General features: G+C 33.8%; 1 protein-coding gene across 2 annotated transcripts; it reads left to right on the top strand.

The window, feature by feature from the left end:
- Positions 1 to 840: 840 nt before the first annotated feature.
- Positions 841 to 25827, top strand: Mtp (microsomal triacylglycerol transfer protein). Of its 2 annotated transcripts, XM_085953416.1 has the most exons (14): positions 841 to 1236; positions 9029 to 9222; positions 9993 to 10196; positions 13981 to 14079; positions 14972 to 15334; positions 16078 to 16238; positions 16334 to 16478; positions 16937 to 17074; positions 18013 to 18511; positions 18810 to 18961; positions 19607 to 19819; positions 20227 to 20381; positions 22511 to 22678; positions 23926 to 25827. In XM_085953416.1, exons 1-14 carry the CDS (start codon positions 1155 to 1157, stop codon positions 24071 to 24073), a joined length of 2721 nt encoding a protein of 906 aa, XP_085809542.1. In that variant the 5' UTR covers positions 841 to 1154; the 3' UTR covers positions 24074 to 25827. The 2 variants fall into 2 exon arrangements, with proteins under 2 accessions (XP_085809542.1, XP_085809541.1); XM_085953415.1 differs by lacking the exon at positions 841 to 1236 and having other exon boundaries at positions 8700 to 9222.
- The last annotated feature ends 232 nt before the right edge of the window (positions 25828 to 26059 follow it).

Genomic DNA, 26059 nt, shown 5'->3' with positions numbered 1-26059 from the left:
TATGTGAAGCTATTTGAAATAAAGGTTGGTATCTTTTTTTATCTTATCGATTTCTTTATCCGAACCATCTTAATCCCAATTTGGTTCAATTAATCGAAGTTCTACCGTCATGTTACATTAGGAAGTTTTCAGTTTAGTGCAAGGCCCACTATAGTCAGGGAATAAAGAATATTCCGTGTATTTTTATCGATTTTTAGTAAATATTTTTAAATGAATCCGCTTGAATTATCGGCACTCAGCATCATATTACTATGAAGCACTGATCGCGATATCTAAACCCCTTTTGTGATATCCAAGTAACATGCGACCCTTCGCCATGTTGGATAAATATCTAGTCATTTTTATTAGTCAGGAAACACTAAAAGTAATATTATAAAATTTAACTCGACTTTTTTTAAATTTGCGATGCGTGTTTATCTCACTGAACTGGTCGAACTGCCACGCCGGGCCCCCAGACTAGAGCCCTGTCAGCCGGGGGGGGGGGGGGGGGGGGCATGATGCAACCTTACCGACTAATCTCATTTGCGCTACTCCCATACCTATGTACCTATATTGCCTTTATTTATATTAATTTATCTGTAGTGTAATATAAAATTTAAACGTTCCTTGGGACGGACCTGAACAATACAATTATTTATCTATTTTACATTGCTGGGTACGTAGTGGGTATATAATAAATCTACCTAATTAATTTTAAGAATGCTAAACTCTCCACTAAATACACATAATCAATAATCATTATAATAATCAATAAAATTGTATAATCGCCTTAAGAATAATAACGATAATAATAAATATAATATGTATTAATAACACAAATTTAATGCTGAGTTGTCAATCTAATAGGAACCATATCGGTTTCCGACTCGTCAATCGCCGCAACCGATGCTGATTCAAGGATCGTGTACGGTCGGTACACGTCAGAATCGTGCGGTACTTGTATAGCAAAGTTTAACATGGACACACTGTCTCACTGTACCATCAAGCATTCCCGTTTTTAAAATCCCGAGTACGCATTCAATTAAGTAACATTACAATATTTTCAACAGTTTACTTCCAGTGTTAGCTGCAAGCCTACGCCTACGCAACGGAACGCGTTTCGTTGAAACTTGAAATAATTATTATTATCTTAGTTTAATGCGATAAATAGATAAATGTATATTAAAATATTAAATAAAATGTCAAACGGTGTATATTATATTTATACGATACTACTGTTCGTCCCTATCTTCTTCGGTAAGTACCTAACAACATTATAATTTTTATAACTTATTAATTTATTTATCCAATACTGAATGTACACACAATATTTCAAGAATTTTAATTCTTATTATTGAAAATAGATAACTTTGGAAAACCTCGGAATTATTCATTTCAGGGGGGGGGGAGTTAGATAGAGTGTAATTATTCTAACTCACGTCACTGTTCGTCTGGGTGATTTTATTATGAATTAGGTATAAATTGATTGTAAAAAACTTTTTTTAGAAACAAAAACACTAACTATTTAATTTAAATATTTCAGTAGTAAGTAGTTAAAATCAGTGCAATTTGACTTAAAAAGATATTGGTAGCAATGATTATTAGCGTGGTCGATGGGTCGCGGATCAGTTAAATTCACATTTATGTACCTACATATCGTTTTTTTTAATCAATAATACACAATATGTCTGGGCGCAGGGCATATTTCAATGGTTTGGTTAACTGTCTAACGACCAATCCTCGTAGAATAAACAGTACGGATGTCCATATGCTTCGTCTTGCGAAGCGGAAATGATAATTTACCGTCTTCGATAATCGGATGCCGGCCGGTTCATGTGACAAGTTAGTCAGTACAAAATGCTACTCGTAGTCCCCTTTTAGAAAAGAAAACAACACTAGACTGACAATACAATCAAATTAAATATCAACATTATAGTATGTATTCTATTTTATTTATTTACCTAATTAAATTTTACGCATCATTCCTCTTTCTTAATTTAAATCAGTGGCAGCTTTAGGTACGCAGAGGTCAGAGACTGCGAAAATTTTACTTGTGCGATAAAGCTCCGCTGGGCATTAAAAATAATAATAAGATTTGCCAGGCATTGTGAAAAAAATAGGCATATTTTATAAGATTTTGGTATTCTAGGAACCAACCGCTTTATATATATTAAATGCTTCATGGAAAACTAATGTGAATCCAAATGATATTTTCACAATTCATTTTTAACGATCTATTCTCTAAACTTAAGGAAGTAGGTACATAGTCAAATTTTCCAGTTAATAATCCAAGCCGGCACAATGTTTTATTTTATACCGTTGTTGTAGGTACATAATATTTCTGTAAAATAGTGAAGTACCTAGTATGGGTTGACGTCCTTCTTTTTCAGTATTATAATAATTATACTAATAATACCTAAGTACCTACTCAAAATTATTAATGCTGAATGCAAATAATAAATAAAATTGAACCAATAATAAATAAGCACCTAGGTACACAATTTACATTGAATCACGTTATTATTAGCTCTGTGTCCCAAGTAGAGATTAATTTGACCTTTGAAGATAACTTTTGTGATAATACATTTAAATTAAGTATTACATTTTTTACTAAGTGTACAATAAATATACAGTATGACTACTCGATATATAATTAAATACTGAATGAATAGGTATTGTACCTATACTTATTTTGAAAGCGATCTTATGTTCCTAATTCAAAAAATAAAATAAGTAGTAGATGTTGCTAAATCTTTCAATATAGGTACTTTACTATTAAATTCAACAGTATTATTTAATTTAAATTATATAACAATAGATAGTAGCTATAGGTAAATCATTCTACAGTGGCACCAAAGGCGATTCGCGCGTGTATTGAATTGCTTGCGACAATGCCTGTTTCAATGCTAGCAGGGGTCGAAATGGACCGGAACGCACCGGAGCGCCGTTCCGGTTCGTGAAATCTATAAAGTTACAAAATAATTTGACCGTCCGAGCTAGATATGCCATATAACAAAAAATCTAGCACACTTATGTTTATAAAATACACATAAAAATTGATAACCATGTTAATTTTCGAGCGCTCCGGTTCGTAATCTTTTCCATTTCAAGCGCTGAATGCTAGCAAACAATACCACTACAACTGCAAGCCGCATTTGCCGTATCCATGGTGCCACTGTAAAACGATTTACCATACCTACCTAAAACCTAATTAATTTACATCTACACAATAACCCATTATTAAATGTCATTGTACCTACCTATGACTATGAGGTCATTGGAAGAAAATACAACAAAGTCCCATGTAGACATTTATTTTATAATTATGTTGTCTTTGGTTCTTATAGATTCATACCTATTATAATAATATAACATATTATATACCTATATACTTTGGTACAGAATAGTTATTGTAATCTCAGACAAATCTCTAATAATTATCATCATCATCGGGACTACTACATAATATTATGGGAGTAATCTAGGAAACATCTCCATTATTTTCTCTCATGTCTGTCGCAAGCTACCTCCACCGCTTTAGCTTCAGGGATGCTGTGTCTTTTTATACACAGTCCAACCACCACCGTTTATGTCTCCCAACCTTACATTTTTTTTGGTCTGCTGATGAACCTATTTGATGGTTGGATGCAGCGCTCGAAATGGAAAATTTTACGAACCGGAGTGCTCGATAATTTTATTAAAATATTAACGTTGTTATCTAATTGTATATGTATTTTACAAAAATAAGTCTTAGATTTTTTATTAAATGACATATCTAGCTCATACAGTCAAATTAGTTTTTCCACGAGACGGAGCGACAATTTTGGAGATTTTATGAACCGGAACGGCGCTCCGGTGCGTTCCGGTCCATTTCGAGCCCTGGTTGGACGTCTTCCAACCTTGAGACATGACCAGCTATCCAACGAAGTCGCCTTACTTGCTTTAAATTATTACTATTCCATATTTTTTCTTACTTCACTAATTACACTTTATTAAAACATAATTGGGTATTTAAATAATTAAATAAAAAAAATATTTTGTTGAATATCATTCTCAGAATGATATTGTACTATACTCTATGATAGACAGCTACGAAAATAACTAATATCAATCAAATTTTATTTATTTTACACACAGTGAAACTTTACAAATTATTAATTTAAGACGTTCACAACATGACGTTTAAAAACAAAGAAATAGTATAATATTAAAAAAAAAATATATATGCAGTAAAATCGTGGAGATTTGGCGCGCGAAATTTGGTGTTGTTGATGCAATATAATAGGTACCATTCCCAGGGTCGGATTTACCATAATATGGCTAAAGAGGCTATTGCCCAGGGCTCCCAAATTTGTAAGGTCTCCGAAAGCCGAACACTAATTTTGAAAAAATCATTGAAAAAGGCTTCAGCGGAGGAATGCGCAAAAATCCGAGGTTCTATTATAGAATCTAGATTCTACAAAGTGGGAGTCCAATTTTGAGTACATACCTACATTCCCAAAAGTTCAAATCGCTTTAATTTCTCAATACCTGCAAACTAAATTGCAATGACCACTGATTGTTAAATGAAATAAAGAAACAGTCACAATGTAATGGTAATAGGTAATGATTAAAATGTTAAAAAATGATAGATTTTGGTGAAATAATACGCGATTTTGATTGACAAAAAGGCAAGAGGAATATTGTAAATATGATCTATACCTGAGACCCATATACCTTATCTCAAAAAATAACACTTTCGGGAAAACAATTTTCCATGCCTTTCGCGCTATCGTTTTAGAATTTTCTAAAACATGATAATATTTAGTTAAAAAATCTGTGGGTAGGTACTTAACAATTGGACTTACGACATTCTGCCTCTGGTGTATAAAGATATTTTTGGGGCCCAGTCGTAAATTCGGCTCTGATAATTCCTATTAATAATATTATAGAGTAGAAAAACGAAAACTGCCAGCATGTATAATTAACATATTAATTTTATTTGTAACTATTGCTTTCTTGTAGGTATTTTAAGTGAAATGGCACCTGGTAAGTGCAAGATAATTGTGATTATCATACATCAAAATAACTTTAACTATGAACTCACAACAAATAACTACTAGAATCTGTATACGTCATAATAGCAACATTTAGTAGATATCTACTTAATACAATAAAACAGGATTTTACTGAAATTCAGGTGGGGCCTGTTATTTTTAGTCCAGAACCAAAAATATATACATACTTACTAATTGTAATCAAACTATTCGAAAGTTTCATTCAACATATTTTAATAATTGATTTCCGACGCGGATTTGAAAACATTGTTCATGTAATATAATGTTCTTGGTCTGGACTCTGGACTAAGCCGAAGTGCACATAAATTCATAAATCCGAGAGGCAAACTGTGTTATCTGAAAAACGCAACCTTTTCAGTCGTGACAAGAATACGAAATTATCTTTTTTTAAACGAATGTGCGCGATTTCAATTAAAATGCGTATACTATGTACATTCATCATTGACAGTGACGTCTCGTTGGGGTAGGCAGATTGAGTATCGCTCGGGGGCGGTAGTTACCCAAAGGGCGGCAAATCGAGGAGAATCATTAGGTGTATATAGAAATAGCTACCTACCTAATATCTTTCCATTAAAAAAATTAGCTCACTGGTTGGAAACAAAATGTATTTATCAGGTAGATACTATAAAAGTTTTAACATGACTTTTTTGTCGGGTTTGCGATGTCTAGTTTACTTCCGTTGTCCTTGGACATCATGTTATTGGTGCATCAGCAATGACACAATATGCAGACCTAATTTAAAATTTATCCAAATATGTTTTCCAGTCACTCGCGAGTTTTGGAAGTTTGTCAGGGTATTTTTAACTGTACCTATCTGAAACCGTAGACTCGCAATATTGTCTATTGAAGCACAGATGGCATTTAAATTAGATTTAGTGATAGGTATACATCTTGTTAGTAATGTATCCATACAACACATTTCTTAGATATTGGAGTCACGAAAGGATGATAAAAAGTACTGTATAAAAAAAATGTGGCGGCATTTTGACACTGCTCAGGGGCGGCATTTTGTCTAGGGACGTCACTGATCATTGATGTCGTCTTCCACTGTAAAAAGTTACACGCCTATGTTCATCGCGAAATGCATGGACATCAATTATCATAGACGAAATAATAATATTATGTTAGTTAAAAACAATAATAATTATAATTTCGTTTTTTATCACAACTGAAAGTGTTCCGTTTTTAGAATAACCTAAATTATCTTGTCTTTTTAAAATAAGTAGGTAGGTACCTACCCTAAAATATATTTCAGTGTTAATTATACGCCCACGAATCACGATAGCCGAGCGGTAACGTATTGGCTTATAATGCCGTGGGTCCCGGGCTCGAATCCTGAGTCTGGTAAATTCAAGAGTTGTTTTCAATGTTTGTTTGAAGTCAAATAATATTATGAGCCTAATAGGTTGAGTAAGTGGCTCCCTACTCTGCGAAGGTCTGTCTATTGTAATGTAAATTTAAAGCTGCATAACCAGTCCAAATTATTTGTGCATAAGCCAGTGACGTCCCTAGACAAATTGCCGCCCCTGAACAGCGCCAAAATGCCGCCCTATTTTTTATACAGTATTTTTTTATCATCCGTGCACGTGTCCGTTTCTGGTGACAATGGATGTTGAAGGACAACGGAAGTAAACTAGACATCACTTCTCCGACAAAAATTATAGTCCTGTTAATGGAAAGATATTTTCGTTAGGTATTACTAAGTTTAGGTAGCTATTTCTATATGTGTATACCGAATCATTCTACTCGATTTGCCGCCTTTCGAGTAACTGCCGCCCCCAAGCGACGCTCAATCTGCCTACCCCCACGGGACGTCACTGGCATAAACCACTAAACTAGAGTAATAAACTTAAGTAGGTACCTATACATTTTTGGAATCTGGTAAGAATATTATAATATTTCTCTGCATGTTGGTAGGTAATAAAACGAATGTCGAATGTGTAACTTTATTATTATTTTTAAACATTCAGATGAAAGTATTTCGCGTAAGAATCTAATTATTTACTACAATATAATTATGTAGGTAGGTATGTATTATTAAAATTCAAAGAAGGAAATATTTATGCGTTTACGAATAAAAAAACAGTTATTTTCGCTTTATGAAACTTATGATGATGATGTGAGATGTCGTTTTAAACCTGTCGCTATATCAAATCATGGGTCGTCAACCAGCGATCTTGAGTCATTGTTTTACTGATTTACCTTATTTCAATAATTATATAGTTAAGTAGTAGTCAACATATTATTATTATTAACAATGTTTGATTTAGTTTAAAATCGGTTCTTGGTAAAAGTCCATTAGATAATACAAGATGACATAAATCACAGATTACAGCACTAATTGAACATCGATCAGATCCGTTTTAATTATGCGCAATAATAATTGTTATACAATGTATTATCTTTTATTTCACACACTTTAAAATGTTAAAACAAAAACTGTTCGATGTTTTTAATTATAAAATTATAACATAATTTTTGGGCCTTAACTTGTGCAACTTTCTCGTAAATATATTAATTCACCGATACCTAGTTTATTTTTTAATCAGCACAATGCGTAATTATATTATGACGTATCGTAATCTTACGCAGTCGGTCAATTAATTCAGTTTAACATTTTTATAAAACCTGTGGAGTGCGTTTAATAAGATTTCAAATTTGTCAGGAAATATGTAGGGACTTTGAATTTGAACACTAGTAAATAATAATTCGTATCTGATATTGATAACAACTTTATAAACAATGAAAAAAATCATCAAACTTAATCAAAATGTATTATAGCATGAGAACCACTTACTCCTACTTACTCATTTTAATTTTTGAAGCATGGTCATTGATCATTCGCATTTAATTTTATACGCATGTAACAAAGTTGGGAATGCAATTAGTGGCGAAGAACTAAGTAGGTATAAATTTGTGAAATCAGCAATCGTCTAGTCTCGTAACAGATCATTCTAATATTCAATTTGATAAAAGAAAAATCGAAAAAAATTGAGTACCCAGATTTTCTTTAGCAACATCTTTAGACCCATCCTCGTCGTGAGATTTGCTATTACGACCGTCGACGTGGTAGGTATAGTAACGCTTTCTAGACAAGTTTTTATTGTGTATTTTTCAATCCCTGGCGGGGAAGGTATAATATTATACAATGTCAAAAAAGACTAATTTTGTACATACTTATTCTATAATAATATATTATTATCTAAGTACCTACTTACTAACTTTAATTTCGTCGGTTTTGATAGCTTTCAATATTATTAACGATATCTTCCAACAATGTTATTTTAAATTTAAATTATCCCTATTAGATTTGGGAGTACCTAGATACTATTAAATTTCGTTTTATTTTATTATATTATTAGGTACATAATTATGAAATTAATTGTAAAGATATTTAATAAGACTTGAATGATAATATCTTTGATCATTTGATTGAGTAAGTAGGTATACGTTGATCAGTATTCCTAAAAACATAAATATTAATATACTTATGCAAATATTGACAATAATTTAGCAGTTAGTTTAGTTGCCAATGCCACTGATGCAGTCCAATAGTCGCATTTTTACACGCCATGCACTTATTATTGTAGGTACGTAAAAAATAAGGTTACGATCTCCTAACTAAACAGTTGGCGACCGCTGATCATCAGGAGCTCATGATTCAGTCGCTAAATCATCGCGCAGCTGACTGCGGAGTGTTTTGTGTTGTGTCAAGTTTAGTGTGGTTCGCTGTTCGCCTTCCTTGTCAAAATTAAGACTTAAATATAATAGTATTTTGTATTGTTTAAATTGTGATAGGCGCCGTCCATTGAACCATAGTCCATAATGCACGCAGAAAAGAAATAAGTGAGATTATGAGTCGCAATGTGATACGTGAAATTTATTCGAAATGGAAACGGTGCGAATGATATTGAAGTTAAGTTTGACGGCATTATTATGTTATTTGTTGGGGGCTCAATACAGTCATGGCTTCGTTCTACTTTCGTCCGCAGCGTCTGGAGGTGACGGTCGGGGCCACACCGGTTTCCGATTAGGCGACTCGGCTAAAATTTACTCTTTCGAGAGCAAGGTGCTCTTGAATGAGGTAGGCGCCGGTGTCAACGATGTGGGATATTCTGTCCATGGAAAGGTACACGTCGGAACTGTTTGGGAAAGCACAACCGGAGAAAAATTGCTGAAAATACAGGTGTGTATGTTGTGTTTATTCTTTGTAAACACTTGTTGACCATCCACGCATCCAATCTTCAAGGTCAACCACAGATAACTTTAGTTGTAAAAAATTATGTCTGTGAAAAACGTCAAACGCGGTTAAATAAAAGTTGTACAATAATACCATAAGTACTACCTACAATATTATGAAACGTATTTTTTTCTTATAAATCATTTTGAATGGATACCTACATATTATACAAATTTCTATGAAACAATATTTTACCTAGGTAGGTATTTGAGAGCTCAACATATTCCAATAAGAATACTACTTGATTGTGTCAAACTTTACTGATATCAGCTGTTCCACCTACAAAAAATATTTATCAAACAAATTTTAACCTGATCCACTTGGATCCACAGTGGTTTCCCACGATGGCCGCGCGGCTTAACCGTCGGACTATAGCGTCGTGGGTCCCAAGTTCGAATCTTGGGTCTGGCAAGTACCTACACATCTTGTTTTTCAATTTGTGTATGAGTCAGAGTATGGACCTAATAGGTTGAGCATGTGGGTAACATCCATTTCTCGTAAAAACTAAATCTGTTAATACAAACCTCCACCTTGTGGAGGCCCATAATAATATGATCCTATTAGGAATGGACATGGTCGAAATCGGTCAACCAAAAGCCTTGATTTTGTACCTAACTAGATGGCATGAGACTTATTTTTAATTAGGTACCTATATATCTATAAGATAATAATAGTTACCTATAGCATAGGATTTAAAAAAATGTATTATTTTCCAGCTTAAATCTCCAAAATTATTAATAAAATCTCGAAAAGCGCCATCACCTGAGGGATTCGTGGAGCATTCATCAACACTAGAATCCATTGATAATGGTCCCTTTTATGCATTCTGGAGATTGGGTGAAATTGAAAAAGTATTTATCAGCGAACACGAACCCATTAGCTTGGCCAATTTGAAAAAAGGAATTGCCAGCTTATTTCAGGTAAATAAATATGATTATTAAAGCATCTATTTTCAAATACAGATAAGTCCACAGTTCTATATTTGTGGTAAACAACTTGTAATGATCAGCGCTCGAAATAAAGAATTTTACGAACCGGAGCGCTCGATAATTTTTCGAAAATAATAACATAATTATGCCTAAGTATCTATCTCAGACGGTCAACTTAATTTTTCCACGAGACAGCGATAACTTTGCCAATTTCATGAACCGGAACGGCGCTCCGGTGCGCTTCGGTCCATTTCGAACCCTGGTAATGATGCATCTGGTTGGTTTTAAATTAGTCACTTTTCCCCATTTTATTATACAGGGGGTCCTCGTTATCCGAGGGTAATCGGGACCGAAAAAATACCTCCTAAAGCGAATCTGCTTAAAACGGTACACCAAAATTATTTAGCAAATGGGTTTAATTGGAGTACGTTTAGAAAAGAAAAAGACACGTGAGCAAGACAGAAATAGCGTAGGAATGTGGGATTGAAAGATTGAAAGTGACAGTTGATGACTGCGAGCTACTGCGCTTGTGCTTTTTGTATGTTTTGCATTTTCCTGCAAATTCGTAACTGCGGGGACTCAGATAATGAGGATCACCTGTATTTTCAAATTAGAACAATTAGAATTTTACTAGTACTAGTACTAGAGCACATTCTAAAATATCGGTAGGGTGGCGGGCACCACCTATTTTTAATCGACAAACTCCTTCCATAACTTCTCATTTTCCCATAATTTATTTTCTTATATTCATAATTTATTAATAAATAATAAACAAAAATGTTTCAAAATAATAAAACTATTATTCAAATAGCATACACACAGAGAAATGTATTTACAAAACATAAACAAAGTAAACAAAAAACACAAATACAATGAACACATTTTACAAAAAAATAGAATATCAATATGTCAATGTGATCTTTGGCGTTGCATATCATTGGCCAGTGCCTCATAATTAGGAGAGTATGACGATAATCCTGTTAGCAAACAATCATAAAGATGCTCATCGGTGAGCCGAGATCTATATCTTGATTTTATTATGTTCATGTTTGAAAACAATGATTTGCATAAATATGTCGAACCGAAAAATGATTCAATTTTATATGCCGCTTTTTTCAAAAATGGGAACTTTTCTCTGTCCACTGTATTCCAAAAGTCCTCTGATATTAAGTATTTAAGCAAAATATCATTCTTAAGCTCCAAAATTTCTAACTCTAGTTCTTCTGTCTTACCTTGAACAAAATCTGCAATACATGCGGCCATTTCCATTACATTTATTTGGCAAGTAAAAGGATTGATACAGAAGGAAACAATTGGATCGATATCTGTAAACTGCAAAAATCTCTCTTCAAATTGTTTTTTTAACACTTGAAGATGCTTAATAAATAGTGAGTAGTTTAATTCATTGTTACCTAGAATTTTATTCATATGTGGGAAATGCACGAGAGAATTGATCTGCAGATGTGATATCAACAAATCCAATTTAGCTTTAAATCACTTTACAGAGCTTATCATTTCAGCTATGTTTTTGTCTTTCCCCTGCAACTCCAAATTTAAAGAATTCAATTTATCCATGATGTCTGTGAGAAATCCCATATCAATCAGCCAGCGAGAGTCAGCTAGTTCATCATAATTTTCCTTTTTATCATTTATAAATGTTTTTATTTCTTCAATTAAACTCACAAATCTTGTAAGAACCTTTCCTTTACTGAGCCAACGTACTTCAGTATGCAGAATAAGATCATGTTTTTTAGCTTCAGTATCTTCTAACAGGGCCTTGAAAAGTCGGTGTTGCAAAGGAGCTGCTCGAATAGAATTGATTATTTTTGTAACTATTTTCATAACGTGTTCAAATGGCAATATTTTACAACACAGAGCTTCCTGGTGAATAATACAGTGGTAGGACATAAAGTTTGAAAATGATTCATCCTTCTTGCAGAGGGCAATAAATCCTTTGTTTTTACCTACCATTGCTGGTGCCCCATCGGTGGTTATCGCAGACAGCTTGTGCAAAGGCATATTTATTGACTTGGCGTATGTTCTGAATGTATTATAAATATCCTCACCCCTTGTCTGTCCTTTCATAGGTAATATTTGCAACATATCCTCTTTTACTCTGAAGAAGTTAATAAATACCATTCTCACCATAACTGCCAACTGTGCGGTGTCTGATATATCTGTTGACTCGTCAAATTGTAGCGAGAACCAGTCACATATTTCCAAGGTAGTCTTTAACTGAGTTTGTATGTCTGTTGAAATTGCATGTATTCTTCTTGTGACGGTGTTATTTGACAACTGTAAGTCTTGTATTGCTGAGACAATCTCACGTTTGTTAGAAAATCCATCAAACAAACAATCGGCACCAGTCAAAAATAGTTTTTTAAACAACTCACCATCAACGAAAGGTTTCTTCATTTTTGCGAGCATGTGAGAAATTTTGAAAGAAACAATGGTGGCCTTTTTAGAATTTTCCACATGTCTAGTGAAAACAGTCTGTTGTGCAGTTAGAGTTAGTTGACATATTTTTTTCTTTCTTACTTCAGATTTAAGTTTATAATTCACATCAAAAGTGGCATGAATTGTCTGAAAGTGTCGTTCAACATTATGTTTTTTCGGCACTGCAATACTACTACCACACAACAAACAGACGCATTTATTTTTCACATTAAAGAAACGATATGATTCCTCCCAGTCAGTGTTAAAATTATAGGTTCATTGTCTTTTACTCGGTCCACTCATTTTAGAACTATATAGAAGGAATATCAAAACTCCTAATTCGTGTTTCGTCAGACAAAGATGTCTCCTAGCTAACTGTCGCGACCCGAACGGGGCAGCAATCGCAATCACAATGACAACAATGCGGTTCCAGGCGGGGAATGCTATTTGCACATCACTCCTTGTACACGCCGAAAACCCGAACTGAGCCGATGATCGCCGAAGCAATCAGGACGGTACGAGCACGTGACTACTGTCACGTGCTTCAGCGTTCATCGGCTCAGTTCGTGGCGTTCTTTCACTTCGGGTTTTCTGCGTGTGTCAGGCTAGCGTGAAAATTCTGTCTCTGTCGAATAGTGGCGGGCACATACGAATCGTTCCGCGGGCGCCATGGTGCCCGCGAGCATGGGTTTGGGAACCCCTGCCTTAGATGATACACCACTTATTGCAATACATATTATCAAAATGAAATTGGTAATTTACTTTTAAAAAAAATTATTTCGTGTGTTTTTGGCGGTTTTTGGATTTTATATCACAGGCATGTTCAATGTGACTATCGCGGTTCTGGTCGATTACAGCATAGGAATTGAATCGTGAAAATGTACAATTTGTACTTTCAGTTCTAATATAATATGATATCATTGAGATATTGAATGCAAGGATTAATCATTCCTATTTTTATTTTCTTAATCAGCTTCCGCCTAAGTCGTTTTCACATTACTGTGAGGAAACCCACGTGACCTCATCGTGACACATGCTTAGTATTGCATCACTCACAGCCTGCCGCAGGAGTGAGAAGATGTCAAACCCACGTTTTTTAAACGAAGGTGTAGTTTCCCCTTAAGTACCTTTGTAGGAGAAGAAAGAGCAAAATTTGTCATTTTCATGACGAATTCGAAATTGAGTATTTCTTTGTGGTGGTCAAAAATTAGTGTATCGTATATCGCCTTAGTATCCTCAGCCAAATATTTTATTTGTTCAAGTTTAGGAATGACAATTTATGTTCTTCCGATGTAGATATTTAATCAGTCATAGATTATCATTTATTTTTCCTTTACAGTTTCGAGTTCTGGATATGGAAACAAATGAGACAGATGTGTCGGGATTGTGCAATGTTCACTATACTTCAACTTCGCCAACTGCTATGAGAAAAACAAAGGTGTGTACTTTAACCTAAATTGTCACTTTCACTTTATGTCCAACTTGTCACTTTTGTAAAATAAGTTAGACGAAACTTCTTCTTCAAAGATCTTCTATAGACAGAGCCTAAATACATCAATTTATAGCTTTAAAAAAGGCTGACATTTAAGTTGTTCAATTGCATTGCAGATATTATGTTTATATCAAACAAAGATTGATTTTTCAGGGATGCACTGAGAAAAAAAATTCTGCATTAACGTTACAATCATAACATAAGTTTTTTTTATTCTTTGATCCATAAATATTAAATTTCGAATATTTAGATGAACAATTACAAATAATCGCATATAACATGTAGATAAAGCTATTCCACACAAATTTAAAAAAAACTACTATAATTGACCCAGCAACTTCTAAATTTTGATAGAAACTTGGTTTATTCAAATTTGGCAAAGCGTCAAATGCGAAAAAATATACATATTTAATAGACTTAAAATAGACTAAGACGACAAAATACAATTAACAAATTTTCAAAAAAGGCGCCATATTTAAATTCTTCCAAGGCATCTACTTTTTGATCGGGATAAAAAACATTCTAACCAATATATTTATCATTATATTATTAGTAGAATGTAGAAAAACATGTCAAAAATTCGCTGCACAGCTATATTCGGAGCACAGCTATTATAGAAGACGCAAAATATGTTTGATCACCGAATTGGAAAGCGGCCATTCTGGATAAGAACATGACATATAGATGTTCTTTGAGTAAGCTAAGAACTTTCATCCCAGATGGGATCCCTGATTATAATTTTTTAATAATAATAACAATATTACCAATTCCCATTCAAAGACAATATTGTGGTAATAAACTACACTCACTATAATCAAACTTTATATTTTCTTTCCAGACAAACTGTGTCTTGCCTATTAATTCACAAAACAACATTCACCCAGACAGGATTCTGTCAGCTGTCACCGAGAGTAGAAGGTATGCAGATTACAACATGAACAGCGACAATACTGTCCTGAAGTCTGTGACAACGGTAGAATTGCATGAAATGAGGCTGTCAATGAAGCAAGAAGTCGGTAACAGAGTCAATGTCGTGCAGCGTCTGATACTCGATGAAAGCAACACCGGGGAAACATTTACTTTATCTGCCGATAATCTGAAACAGGCCATTGCAGAACTTAAGAAGAATGGAGAGAACTTGAAAGAACAAGTTTTGAGCAGTGTTAAAGAGTCCACACAATGTCAAGATGATTGTCCAAATGTAAGATATAATCAATAGAATATTATTTAATAATAGCTCCGAAATCTCAAATGATCCACTTTCCTACTAATTTAATTACATAGTAGTAGAAATGTATGGGCTTGGTGTCTTCAGAGGTAGGAAGCTGAAATTTGGCAGGAATGAAGTCGTACCTACAGCTTACTACTAGAGCTTGGACATTTCGCCTGTCCAACACGTCCTTATGACGGAAAACTACAGATGTGAGAGAATGTGAGAATATGCTCCAAAAGCGAAGAGATGCTCGTCGATCCAACTGGCAGTCGGGTCCATCGACTGTCCGACCTGTTCGCCACAGGAGCCAATTTTGTTGCATTTAAAAAAATTGAGTTGTCTTATTGCGGATGTGACGTTTCACAGGTATAAAAAACTGCTGATACTTCACATCAAACATAAGGCCTCGTGATACCCTCGATCGAGACCGAAAATTTGGTGGTTCGAAGCTGACCGTGTCCTACTGTGGTTGTTTTCCAATTTACCCTCCGGCTATGACTGTTTCAGCTGGATTCACTCTGCACTGCGCTTAAAATTCTTTTCTTTTCTTTCGACCATGTCCGATCCTAATAGGATCATATGGGCCTCCACAGAATAGAGGTTTGTATTGACAGATTTTGTTTTTTACGAGAAATGGATGTCAGCCACTTGCTCAAGGATGTCAGCCACTTGCAAAATAATTTCACTTAAAAATAAATACATCTACATTAAATTATTGGGCTTTATTTTAGCTGCCGAAATTGATCAAAGAGAATCGTGATACTCTTAAGTCATCTTCTCTCGGAACTGCAAAGTCGGCGACCATGTTTATAAAAATGTTGAATGCTGCTCGACAAGCTAAAACAGATGAAATTTTAAAAGCAATGAAGGGAATCAAAAATAAAGAAATTCTGTGAGTATTAAATATTAATTTTCATCTTATATTATTTTGAATAGAAATCACAATTCAATTTTATTTTGTCTTATAAAACTAACTTCTTTTTACAGGCAGCAGCTTTGCGATTTAGTCGGATTTACACAAACTGTAGCATCTCATCAGGCCGCTAAGAAATTCTTCCACTTTGATAGTGAATATGACGTTGACAACACGGAAAGATATCTATGGGCTTTGTCTATCGGGACACGTCCTCAGGTAATAAATGTTAATATATCTTATCAAAGACATTATTGAATTCATAATTGCGACTTCAAAGTCTTGCTTTAAAGCTAATTTCAGTCAAAAAACCATTGTTCTTTATACAGATATAGGTAATAAATGTGTGTGATAAGAATTGGTGAGTTAGGTGTGTAATAATGGTGAGAGACGCTTCACAATATCACTGTCTTCATTTTTATGTAGCAACTGAGTGAATATCATAATTGTTTAAAAGCATTTTTAACAATCATTACATACCTGATCAAGTATTCTTTACCAATTTTTCTTATGAAAATCAAACCCATAGTGATTTTTTGCATGATTATTATGTTTCATTTTTGAGGGAATGCAAAATCTCATTCATTTTGTGCATCGCATGCGCATTGTCTATGAAAAACAGCTTGTGCATGAAACCATTCAGTATTATTCGCTGATACGAATATTATTTTTTCCAGGAAGATGTTATCGCGGATATATTGAAGTTGTCTGAAAATGAAAACAATCCAAATAAATTATCTGAAACGTTAATTCTCACCGTTGGTGCTATGGCCAACAAATATGCTGAACAACCTGATAAATCATTCAAGTACAAGGTATAAAATAATTATTTCCTATTTACATATTATAAACAACTCACAATCTTTTCTGAAAATCGTACATAATAAATAGTAATAGTATCTATAATAATATGTACCTACTCATTTACAGCTATGGATCGGTTCACAGAATAAGTAAATTAAAACCTCTCATATCTACATCACTGCTTATAGTTTATGACTTTCTTTCTTCTTTTGACCATGTCCGATCCTAATAGGATCATATATGGACCTCCACAGAGTGGAGGTTTGTATTAAGCTCAGAGTAATAATATAGCCGGTTTCTCGCGAATAACGCACAGTAGAGTCTCAGTTTTATTATTATTAACCAACTATGAAACGTTATACCATCATGTTGCTTCTCAGTATGGCTACCAAATTTGAACACAACATAGTTAAACATATTTTCTACTAAATTAACTAAAAATAATTACCATTAACTTTATATTTAACACAAAAACAATAAATTTCAGCAACACATGCTCGCAGTTTTTAAATTAATGTAATCATTCAAATTAATATTTACCGGCGACGTTTCCAAAAAATATTTAATTCAGCCGTAGAAATTCTATCTTACTCTAACGCATCTTGCAGAGATATAAGTGTGCCGAATTCTTTCTCATTCACACTTATGGTTCGTTTTTGTTCAGGCCTTGGTATTAACAGATTTTTGTTTTTACGATAAATGGATGTTAGCCACTTGCTCAACCTATTATGCCGGGTTCACACTGGCAACATGTCACCGGCAACCTTGTTAAATTTTACAATAATTATCATACTTATCGAATGTACTCCCACACAGATTTTCATCTATGAAAAAAGTGCATTGTTTGCTCTTTTAACTGTTTTGTATAGAGATTGAGATACATAATAATAACGTGTAGTAATATTTTTTTTCATTTAAATTCCAATTGCTGTGTTGAATTTGATTTCAGATAGTGGAAAAAGTGAAAAACTCCATTACACATTACCTTTCAAAGTGTACTGATAGTAAATGTCGCATCACATATATCAGAGCATTAAAAAATTTGCGACATCCAGACACAGTTAAGGTCCTATTGCATGAGGCACAAAATGGACAAAAATCTGTGTCAGTGGCGGCAATGAAAGCCCTGAAGGCTATGCCCAAAACGTATTGGAATAAAGATGTCATAAAAGCGTGCACCAAAATATTCTACCAGATGAACAAAAGATACGACTCGAGCTCGCGCACTTTGGCTGTCGATATAATTCTTGACTCAAGACCTTCAGAGGAAGTCGTGCGGGAATTAATTGTGTATTTGACACGGCATGAGAGTGAATATGAGGTGAAGCAGTTTTTGTATCAAAGACTGTTGATGATCGCCGATAACTGTTCCAGATTTAGAAATATGTTATTGAATATAATCAAGGCCGATCCTCAGATCAATAACTGGCATGTTTTGGGAGTACGAGGTAAGTCATTCATTATTTGATTTAAGGAAAAGTTGTCAAGTATAATAATATTATTTCGTATGGAGTCAGCAAACTTTACATTATTTAGTATATTGAATTTAATATTCTGAGAAATTACTTGTGTTCTTTGGAAATGCTAATAACATTTATTCCATTGAAGTTGTCAACATTCATGGAATTACGAATTTCATGTAAAAAGTATTTTTTTTCAGTATCTGATAATCTGGTGTTTGAAATGGTTGTATTAAAATACCAAAATATTATGTTACAAAATTATAACTGATACTCTCCTTTGTAGGTTTGACAACAGCATTCACACGGCCATTCATGACAAATCAATGGGCCAACGGATCTCTCGTTACCATCCAAGAAATCTCCGGAGGAGTGCTTAAACGAGGACATGTCGACGTCGTCCTAGAATCAGACGGAGAGAAAAAAGAATTATTTAGCGTGAGTTATCTTATTATGTACTTGAAACACAACCATGGCCCCCACGAGGGGGGGGGAGGCTGACAGGGCTCTAGCCTATGGGCTTAGGCTCAGAGGGGGCCCAGCGTGACAGGTTGATCAGATATGTAAGATAAACATACATCACAAATTAGCTATAATAGAAAAAAAAGTCATCTGCGGCATCAAATATTTTAAAAATGTGGCTGTAAGATGCTATTTTTGATTGTTTTGTGTTGATACTCGACAACTCCATAATTCAAATAGTAAAACTACAAAAAAATCAATAAAAACACACTGTAGGCCCTTACTTTTACCTATAACACAATTTTGAGAACGTTTCTGTTGTGCGTCACACATGCCATTAAACTTAGCGATAGGTATGGGGGCCCGAGAAAGATCCTGGCCGGGTGGCCCACTTTAGGAGTGGGGGTCATGAACACAACTATTTGTAAAACTCATAAATTCGTATAATTCGTAAAAAATCGTTTCTTATTGAAGTTAATATTTTGAACTCGTTTTTACTATCAGTCTAGATTATTTACTAAATTTAAAATATTTATTACAACAAATAATTAACCCTAGCCTTAGTTCATCAATAAATTTTGATTTGAATACAAATTAAATAAGCAAAAGTTCTTATTTTAGTTGGGTCTCTTTGCTGGCGGATTGTCAAGCTTCATGGGCGGCTCGACTGTTGAGGACGTCGATCCGAACGAAGAAGAAGTCCCGGCCACTGCTGGAATGGAGTTGACCGTCCAAGGAGTCCAAATTCGACCATTTACATTTTTCTCGGGACAAGGAGAACTCATGGGGCACGTGTGGTCAGGCACTGCCAGCGACAGAACTACCGCTTTCCAGGTAAAAATCTAGCATTTGTAAACCAACCAACATTCTCACGTAATTAAGATAATTAATTGACTTCTAAGTTTTCTCTTATTAAATAATGTGGTTATATGTATGTGGTTCATTCAAAATATGTACTTTCAAAATAACATGAGTCAAATTTTGGGGTGTAGAAAATGTTAGGAATTCAATTGTTTCATTAGCAACATTAATTATCATTTATAGCACATGTCGCTCTATCTAATATTTTTCCCAATAATCTTCCGCAAAAGAATCCAACATTTCATCTGTTGTTTGCAAAAATTGGAATGAAGAAAAAATTTAAGTTTATTTACTAAATATTTTTAATTAACACTTTTGGTGACACAATGGCTCAAAAAGATAATATTAATATATTTCACTTGGGCTCTATTTCATTCCAGGCTTTATCTTTACTGCACGATCATTCTGAATGGATAGCACTGGGCAACGGTGTTATGGCTGAACTAAGTCTTTTGGGTGCAGCATCATTTGATTTGGCAGGACAAATTCAACTGTCTATATGGAGCCGAGTTGCGCACTCACTTGTTGAGAAGAGGTAAATATTAAAACAGATCTATTTTTATTTTCTCCCTTCCTCGACATGCTTAGTGTGGTTGAATTAGTAACCCCAGAAAAACATGGCGGCTATAAACTTTTATTTGTAACTGGCATCTTTGACAAATTCTTGTGACATTTCAGTATTATGTATGTGTGACATACAGCGATTTTTATCATTATTCATTTAAATTTTCATTTGACTGCCTATCAATTGATACGAGGGTGGGTCAATAAGTCCTTAGAAAAGCCGACAGGTGGCGCGACTAGTACTGTAAGCGGTTTGTTTTCATGCAGCGGCACTACCGATTCAGTATGCTGCGAAGTTTCAATCAGATTGGTCGGTTGTTGTGTGTTTCTCGTACATTTAAAAAAAAAAATTTGCTTGTTTACAAAAATGGAGAAAATTGAGTTTAGAGCTGTTATTAAACATTTTAATATAAAAGGGTTAACAGCAAAGGAAATAAAAAATGAGTTGGATTTAGTTCACGGCATATCTGCTCCTTCACTTGCAACTATTTATAACTGGTTAAATGAATTTAAACGTGGTCGTACATCAACAAAGGATGAACCACGCTCAGGACGTCCTGTAGAGGTGACTACACCAGAAATGATCAATAAAATCCACGATATGGTGTTAAGTGACCGAAGATTAAAGTTGAGTGAGATAATTGAGGTCACAGGGATCTCAAAAGGTAGCGTCATTTCTATTTTACATGACAAATTGGGCATGAAAAAAATTTCTGCAAGATGGGTGCCGCGTTTGCTCACAGTCGACAATAAACGCAATAGGGTGGTGGCCTCTAAAGCCCTGTTGTCGCTCATGCAACGCAATCCGGATAAATTTTTTCGTCGCTTTGTGACTGTAGATGAAACATGGATACACCACTATACTCCCGAGACGAAAGAACAGTCAAAGCAGTGGATTGCGAAAGGCGAACCATGTCCAAAGAAGGCGAAAACCGTAAAATCAGCTGGTAAGGTTATGGCCACTGTATTTTGGGATGCACGTGGAATTATTTTCGTTGACTATTTGGAAAAAGGAAAAACAATAACAGGGGATTATTATGCATCTTTATTGGACCAGCTAAAAAACAAAATTGAATAAAAACGGCCTCATTTAAACAGGAAAAAAATCCTCTTTCATCAGGACAATGCCCGTGTTCACACATGTTTACGATCAATGGCTAAAATTGAAGAATTGAAGTTCGAATTGGTCGACCACCCACCGTATTCGCCAGATTTAGCCCCCAGTGACTTTTTCCTTTTCCCAAACTTAAAAAAATGGCTAAGTGGACAACGTTTTTTTTCAAATGAAGAAGTCATCGATCGGACAAATGCTTATTTTGAGGACCTTCCGAAAACTTATTTTTCTGACGGTTTAAAAAAAATTGAAAAACGTCTAACCAAGTGTATTGAGCTCCAAGGAGATTATGTTGAGAAATAAAAAAAAATACAAAAATAAAAACTGTTTTAATGCTTTTTTCTAAGGAATTATTGACCCACCCTCGTACCTCCCAAACTCACCATTCCAAAAGATAACAGGAATAGGCGGAGTATCAATATTTCTTTTCCAAAGCATTTGGCAAATATTTTTGCAGGCACGGGTTAGTATAAAGTGAAAACACGGTATTTGGCAGTGCCACGTTAGTTTATACAGTCACTTGACTTAATAAAAGGAACAAGGGATTCCTGAATGCCCTAATGAATGTCACGAAAATAATATTATCACAGCCAACTGAAGTCTTCATTTGGTGTTATTATATATGTATAATAATAGATCCAGGCTGGCCTGTCACAGGCACTTGTAATAACCACATTTGTATTATACTGTGAATGTTTTGTATTTCATGTATGAAATGGTAATTTTTTGACTAAATTACATGTTGTAAAACAATCATGTGGAATTGCTTACAGTTTTTTACAGATGTGGGCCATAAACGTGTGACAATTGCTGCATATCCAATGTGCAATGATTTGCAGTTATTTTTTTTAGCTTCGCTTTCATCATAGAATTCGTCTATACTGAAAAGAAGAGAAGACGACTTTGCTGTCATCATTATTTTCAGAATATATTTTATAGGTGTATTTATATTATTAAATCTTACAACATTTACTTGTCTTCTACAGTGCTGGAATTGTCATCCAGGGTCTGCTAAAAGCTGACACATCATTTGTCAGATCTCAAGTAGAATTTGTCCTAGCGTCTGAACCAAAACTGAATTTGGTGTCAGATATTGACTTCTATTCGGATGTTTCACTATGTATGCAGGTCAAACAGCCAGATACTACTCTCAAGTAAGAAAAATATGTTACCTATATTAATTGTATTATAAGAACTACATATTACATTTCAAAGTGTATTTGCATTGCACATGTTATTTGAAAGAGTATGTAGGTAGGTACCTAACAACTAAAATGTGGAGATTCTGATCCCAGCTATCAATCTAAGTTAGTAATGTTATGGTCCTTTTAAATGTCAGTTATGTTGTCCATTCAGTCAAGGTTTTCATTTTGGTCAGTTTTGAAACAGCGATATATTTAGGTGATCAGCTTAATTATCCGTTCAGTTGGGAAACAGCGATATATATTTCCGTATTTTTTATCCACTAACAATGAATATTATTTTTATAATAACTTTCTAAACATATTGGTTGGTATATAATACAGTAGGTACTTACCTGTATTGGAAGAAATAATAATATTTCAATCGAAATTAGAAAATGAGTATGAAAAATATGGTAACATGGTAATTTAAACTGCCAACTCGAAAAACGGATACGATAACTGAAGTCGGCCGCTTCAGTTTTGCATTTATATGTCAGTTCAGCTGACAGCTCGACTGAAACGGAAACTGATCGGACAGCAAATCTGAACGTTTAAAAGCACCTTTATACCTTGATTTAATTGCAGAGATGATTGCCATTATTGACAGAATTTGAAAACACCTCAGATGTCTTAAGTCATTGGACACTAAAGACGCACCTAGCGCGTAACGATTAGGCGGCCGAACGATGTAATTAGCATGTTATTTAAATGTGATAATTAAAAAGTAATTATCTACTCAGCAGTCAAAAGCACTTGCTTGGCATGTGATAGATGTGAGTTTGAAGATCACTATGTCAATGTCTTTTTCAACCTATTTTGTAATAGGTAGGCTGTTCCAAGTTATGTATTTTCAATGAAAAATGCTAAATTTTTAAATCTTGTTGAATCAATGAAGTTTGAATTTTTTTTTCGTGCTAATAGTCACCTTTACAAGTGAAAATTGTAGTGCCAAAATATGTATAAATATCGAAGAGAGACCATAGCCTCATTTGGTTTATTATGGTATACAACTCGCAAACCACTAAACCTTGAATGTGATGTTTACTGAATGATGGTTAATAACTGTTTTCACTGGTAACAACTAAAAACTATTGTTTGAAAAAAACTGATAAATTATTGTTCTTGAATTCCTCAATTAGAACATTATTATCAAACTGATAAATAGAATGCGTACCGTTATTAAAATATTTTTAATATTTTCTTTTGAATTTTTTCAGACACAATATCTACAAAATCGAGAGAATACCGGGCAGCAAGCACAGATTACGAAAGTCGCAGTACAAGACTGTACAGCTTCCGGGAAAAACTTACGCATTAAATAGAAAAAACAATGAAATGTGCAATGTTATACACAACAAAGCCTAAGCGAATCGGGATACATTACTATCGAACAAAACATTCTTATAATACCAAACTATTGACCATAAAATGTCACAATCAATGCCTTCCTATTGAATCATCAATAATTGAAAATGTCCAAATTTTGTATGGTGCCATTGACATAATAATATTAATTGATTTTAATAGTAAGTGGTATTTTTTATCTGATCTTATACTATTGTATAAAGAATAGAAGCAATGAACAAATATATTAAAACCTGATCTGTGCCGGGAGGTTTTGTATGGCGGCAGGTGATAGGTCGCAAATTTTTTAGCAAAAATAAAACCTTATTAATTTTTTTTTTAGTATATTGAAAGTTTATCTTTATATACTTAAGTACGAATCATAATGCAAAATGTCTCATTTGGACCAGTATTCTTCCGAAAAAACACAAGTTTAACTAACGCCTGAGACTGGCATTCTGTCTTCAAAGACAGGCGAATAAGTTTGGGTTTTTTGTATGGCCGGCCCTGTTCGCCCGGCCATATTCGCGAACATATTCGCTTTGGCACCGAATCCTCATCTTAGTGGTGAACAGACATATTATTCCACATGAATTTTAAAAACTTTTAAATTTTATTTGACCAAACGTTTCTTTCAATAGGAACATGATTTTATTTAAATTGCTAAAGGCTGTATAGAAAAAAATATAATTTATTATGTGTTTAGTACCTAAGACTTTATACTACTTTTAGAAAAATTATCAAATACCCATATCTTTGAATTTTGCAGATGTGGAATAGGTCTATTAATTCACCACCAAGGTTTACATACTAAACTTATTACATCCATACAAACATTTGGATGTACGAGTATGTTTTTTCGATTCATTACCCTCGGTATAGAAAAATAAATCTCCTATATATGAAATTAAAACCATGATATATTTTTATAGTCAATAAAATGTAATTTTACGAGACTCTTCAAAAACATTCCTGATTTTTTACAATAATTAATTATTTATAAGGTTTAGAATATTAAAATATTCTTGTCATAGGTGCTATCATTCTATTTAGTTTCACTGCACATTTACTATAAAATAATATTTTGTTACCATTGCAAGGCCTTTTATATTACAAATAAAAAACTATGTTGTTGAGGTAATTACCATTATAAATCTAATTAGGTATGTTAATATTAATTGTAATATATATTGTAATATTCCATTGTATTTTGATATTTTAATCTGACAAACGATCTTCCAGAATATGTATTGAATCTATGGTTTATGGACATTGTCTAGGTATTACAAAAAAAACGAGATTACATGAACTTGCATCGTATAGACCGCAATTGCAGCGGTCAAGAGTTGGCTATGACTGAACAAAGACTTTGATGGCGTTTATCGTCTATCTTTTAAGATAAGACGATAAATATAACGAATGCTTTCCATAAAGGAAATTAGGGAAAATATTTCATTATATTGTATCTATTAAATATAACACTTGTGTAGGATTCAATACATATTATTGAAAACGGCCTAAAGTTGTACCTACTGATACGTATGAAACTGAAAAGTTTAACAATCGTTATTCAGATGATCAAATATTATGTAGTTTTTTTTTTCTCGGTGGCAATTGATTAGAGCATAGATAGATATTAAAATTTTCAAGCATGGCGATATTGTGTTTATTAAATCTCAATTTATTTCTGTATTTCATTTTATAAGATACTTGCAGCTTGTGAATTTGTTTCAGTAAATTGTTTACTATAAATTTGTAAATAAATATTGTTGACTAAAACTTGATTTTTATTTGCATACGTACTGCCTACATACAATAATAAACAATTGCTTTATAAGGGATACAAAAACCTACAAGGAGGCGCCTAGTCGTATGATGATAATAATGCAGACATTTCTAATTTATTTTTGTTTTGATCTGTCTCATCACTTTATTGTGCTGATCAAATTAACATTGATCATAAAAGTGCCTTATTGATATAAATGACTACACTGGCAGGATTGAAAT

Source organism: Rhyacophila brunnea, unplaced genomic scaffold (assembly GCF_057557595.1).
Source record: "Rhyacophila brunnea isolate RB1 unplaced genomic scaffold, BYU_Rbru_1.0 scaffold_3, whole genome shotgun sequence".
Taxonomy (NCBI): domain Eukaryota; kingdom Metazoa; phylum Arthropoda; class Insecta; order Trichoptera; family Rhyacophilidae; genus Rhyacophila; species Rhyacophila brunnea.
This window is presented reverse-complemented; position numbering and strand designations above follow the sequence as displayed.

Bases quoted from the DNA above. Each gene is read 5' to 3' on its own strand.
- Mtp (XM_085953415.1), top strand. From the start codon at position 8,926: ATGGAAACGGTGCGAATGATATTGAAGTTAAGTTTGACGGCATTATTA. The intron at 18,512-18,809 runs GTAAGTCATTCA...TCTCCTTTGTAG, and splicing joins GCATGTTTTGGGAGTACGAG to GTTTGACAACAGCATTCACA. The intron at 22,679-23,925 runs GTAAGAAAAATA...GAATTTTTTCAG, and splicing joins CAGCCAGATACTACTCTCAA to ACACAATATCTACAAAATCG.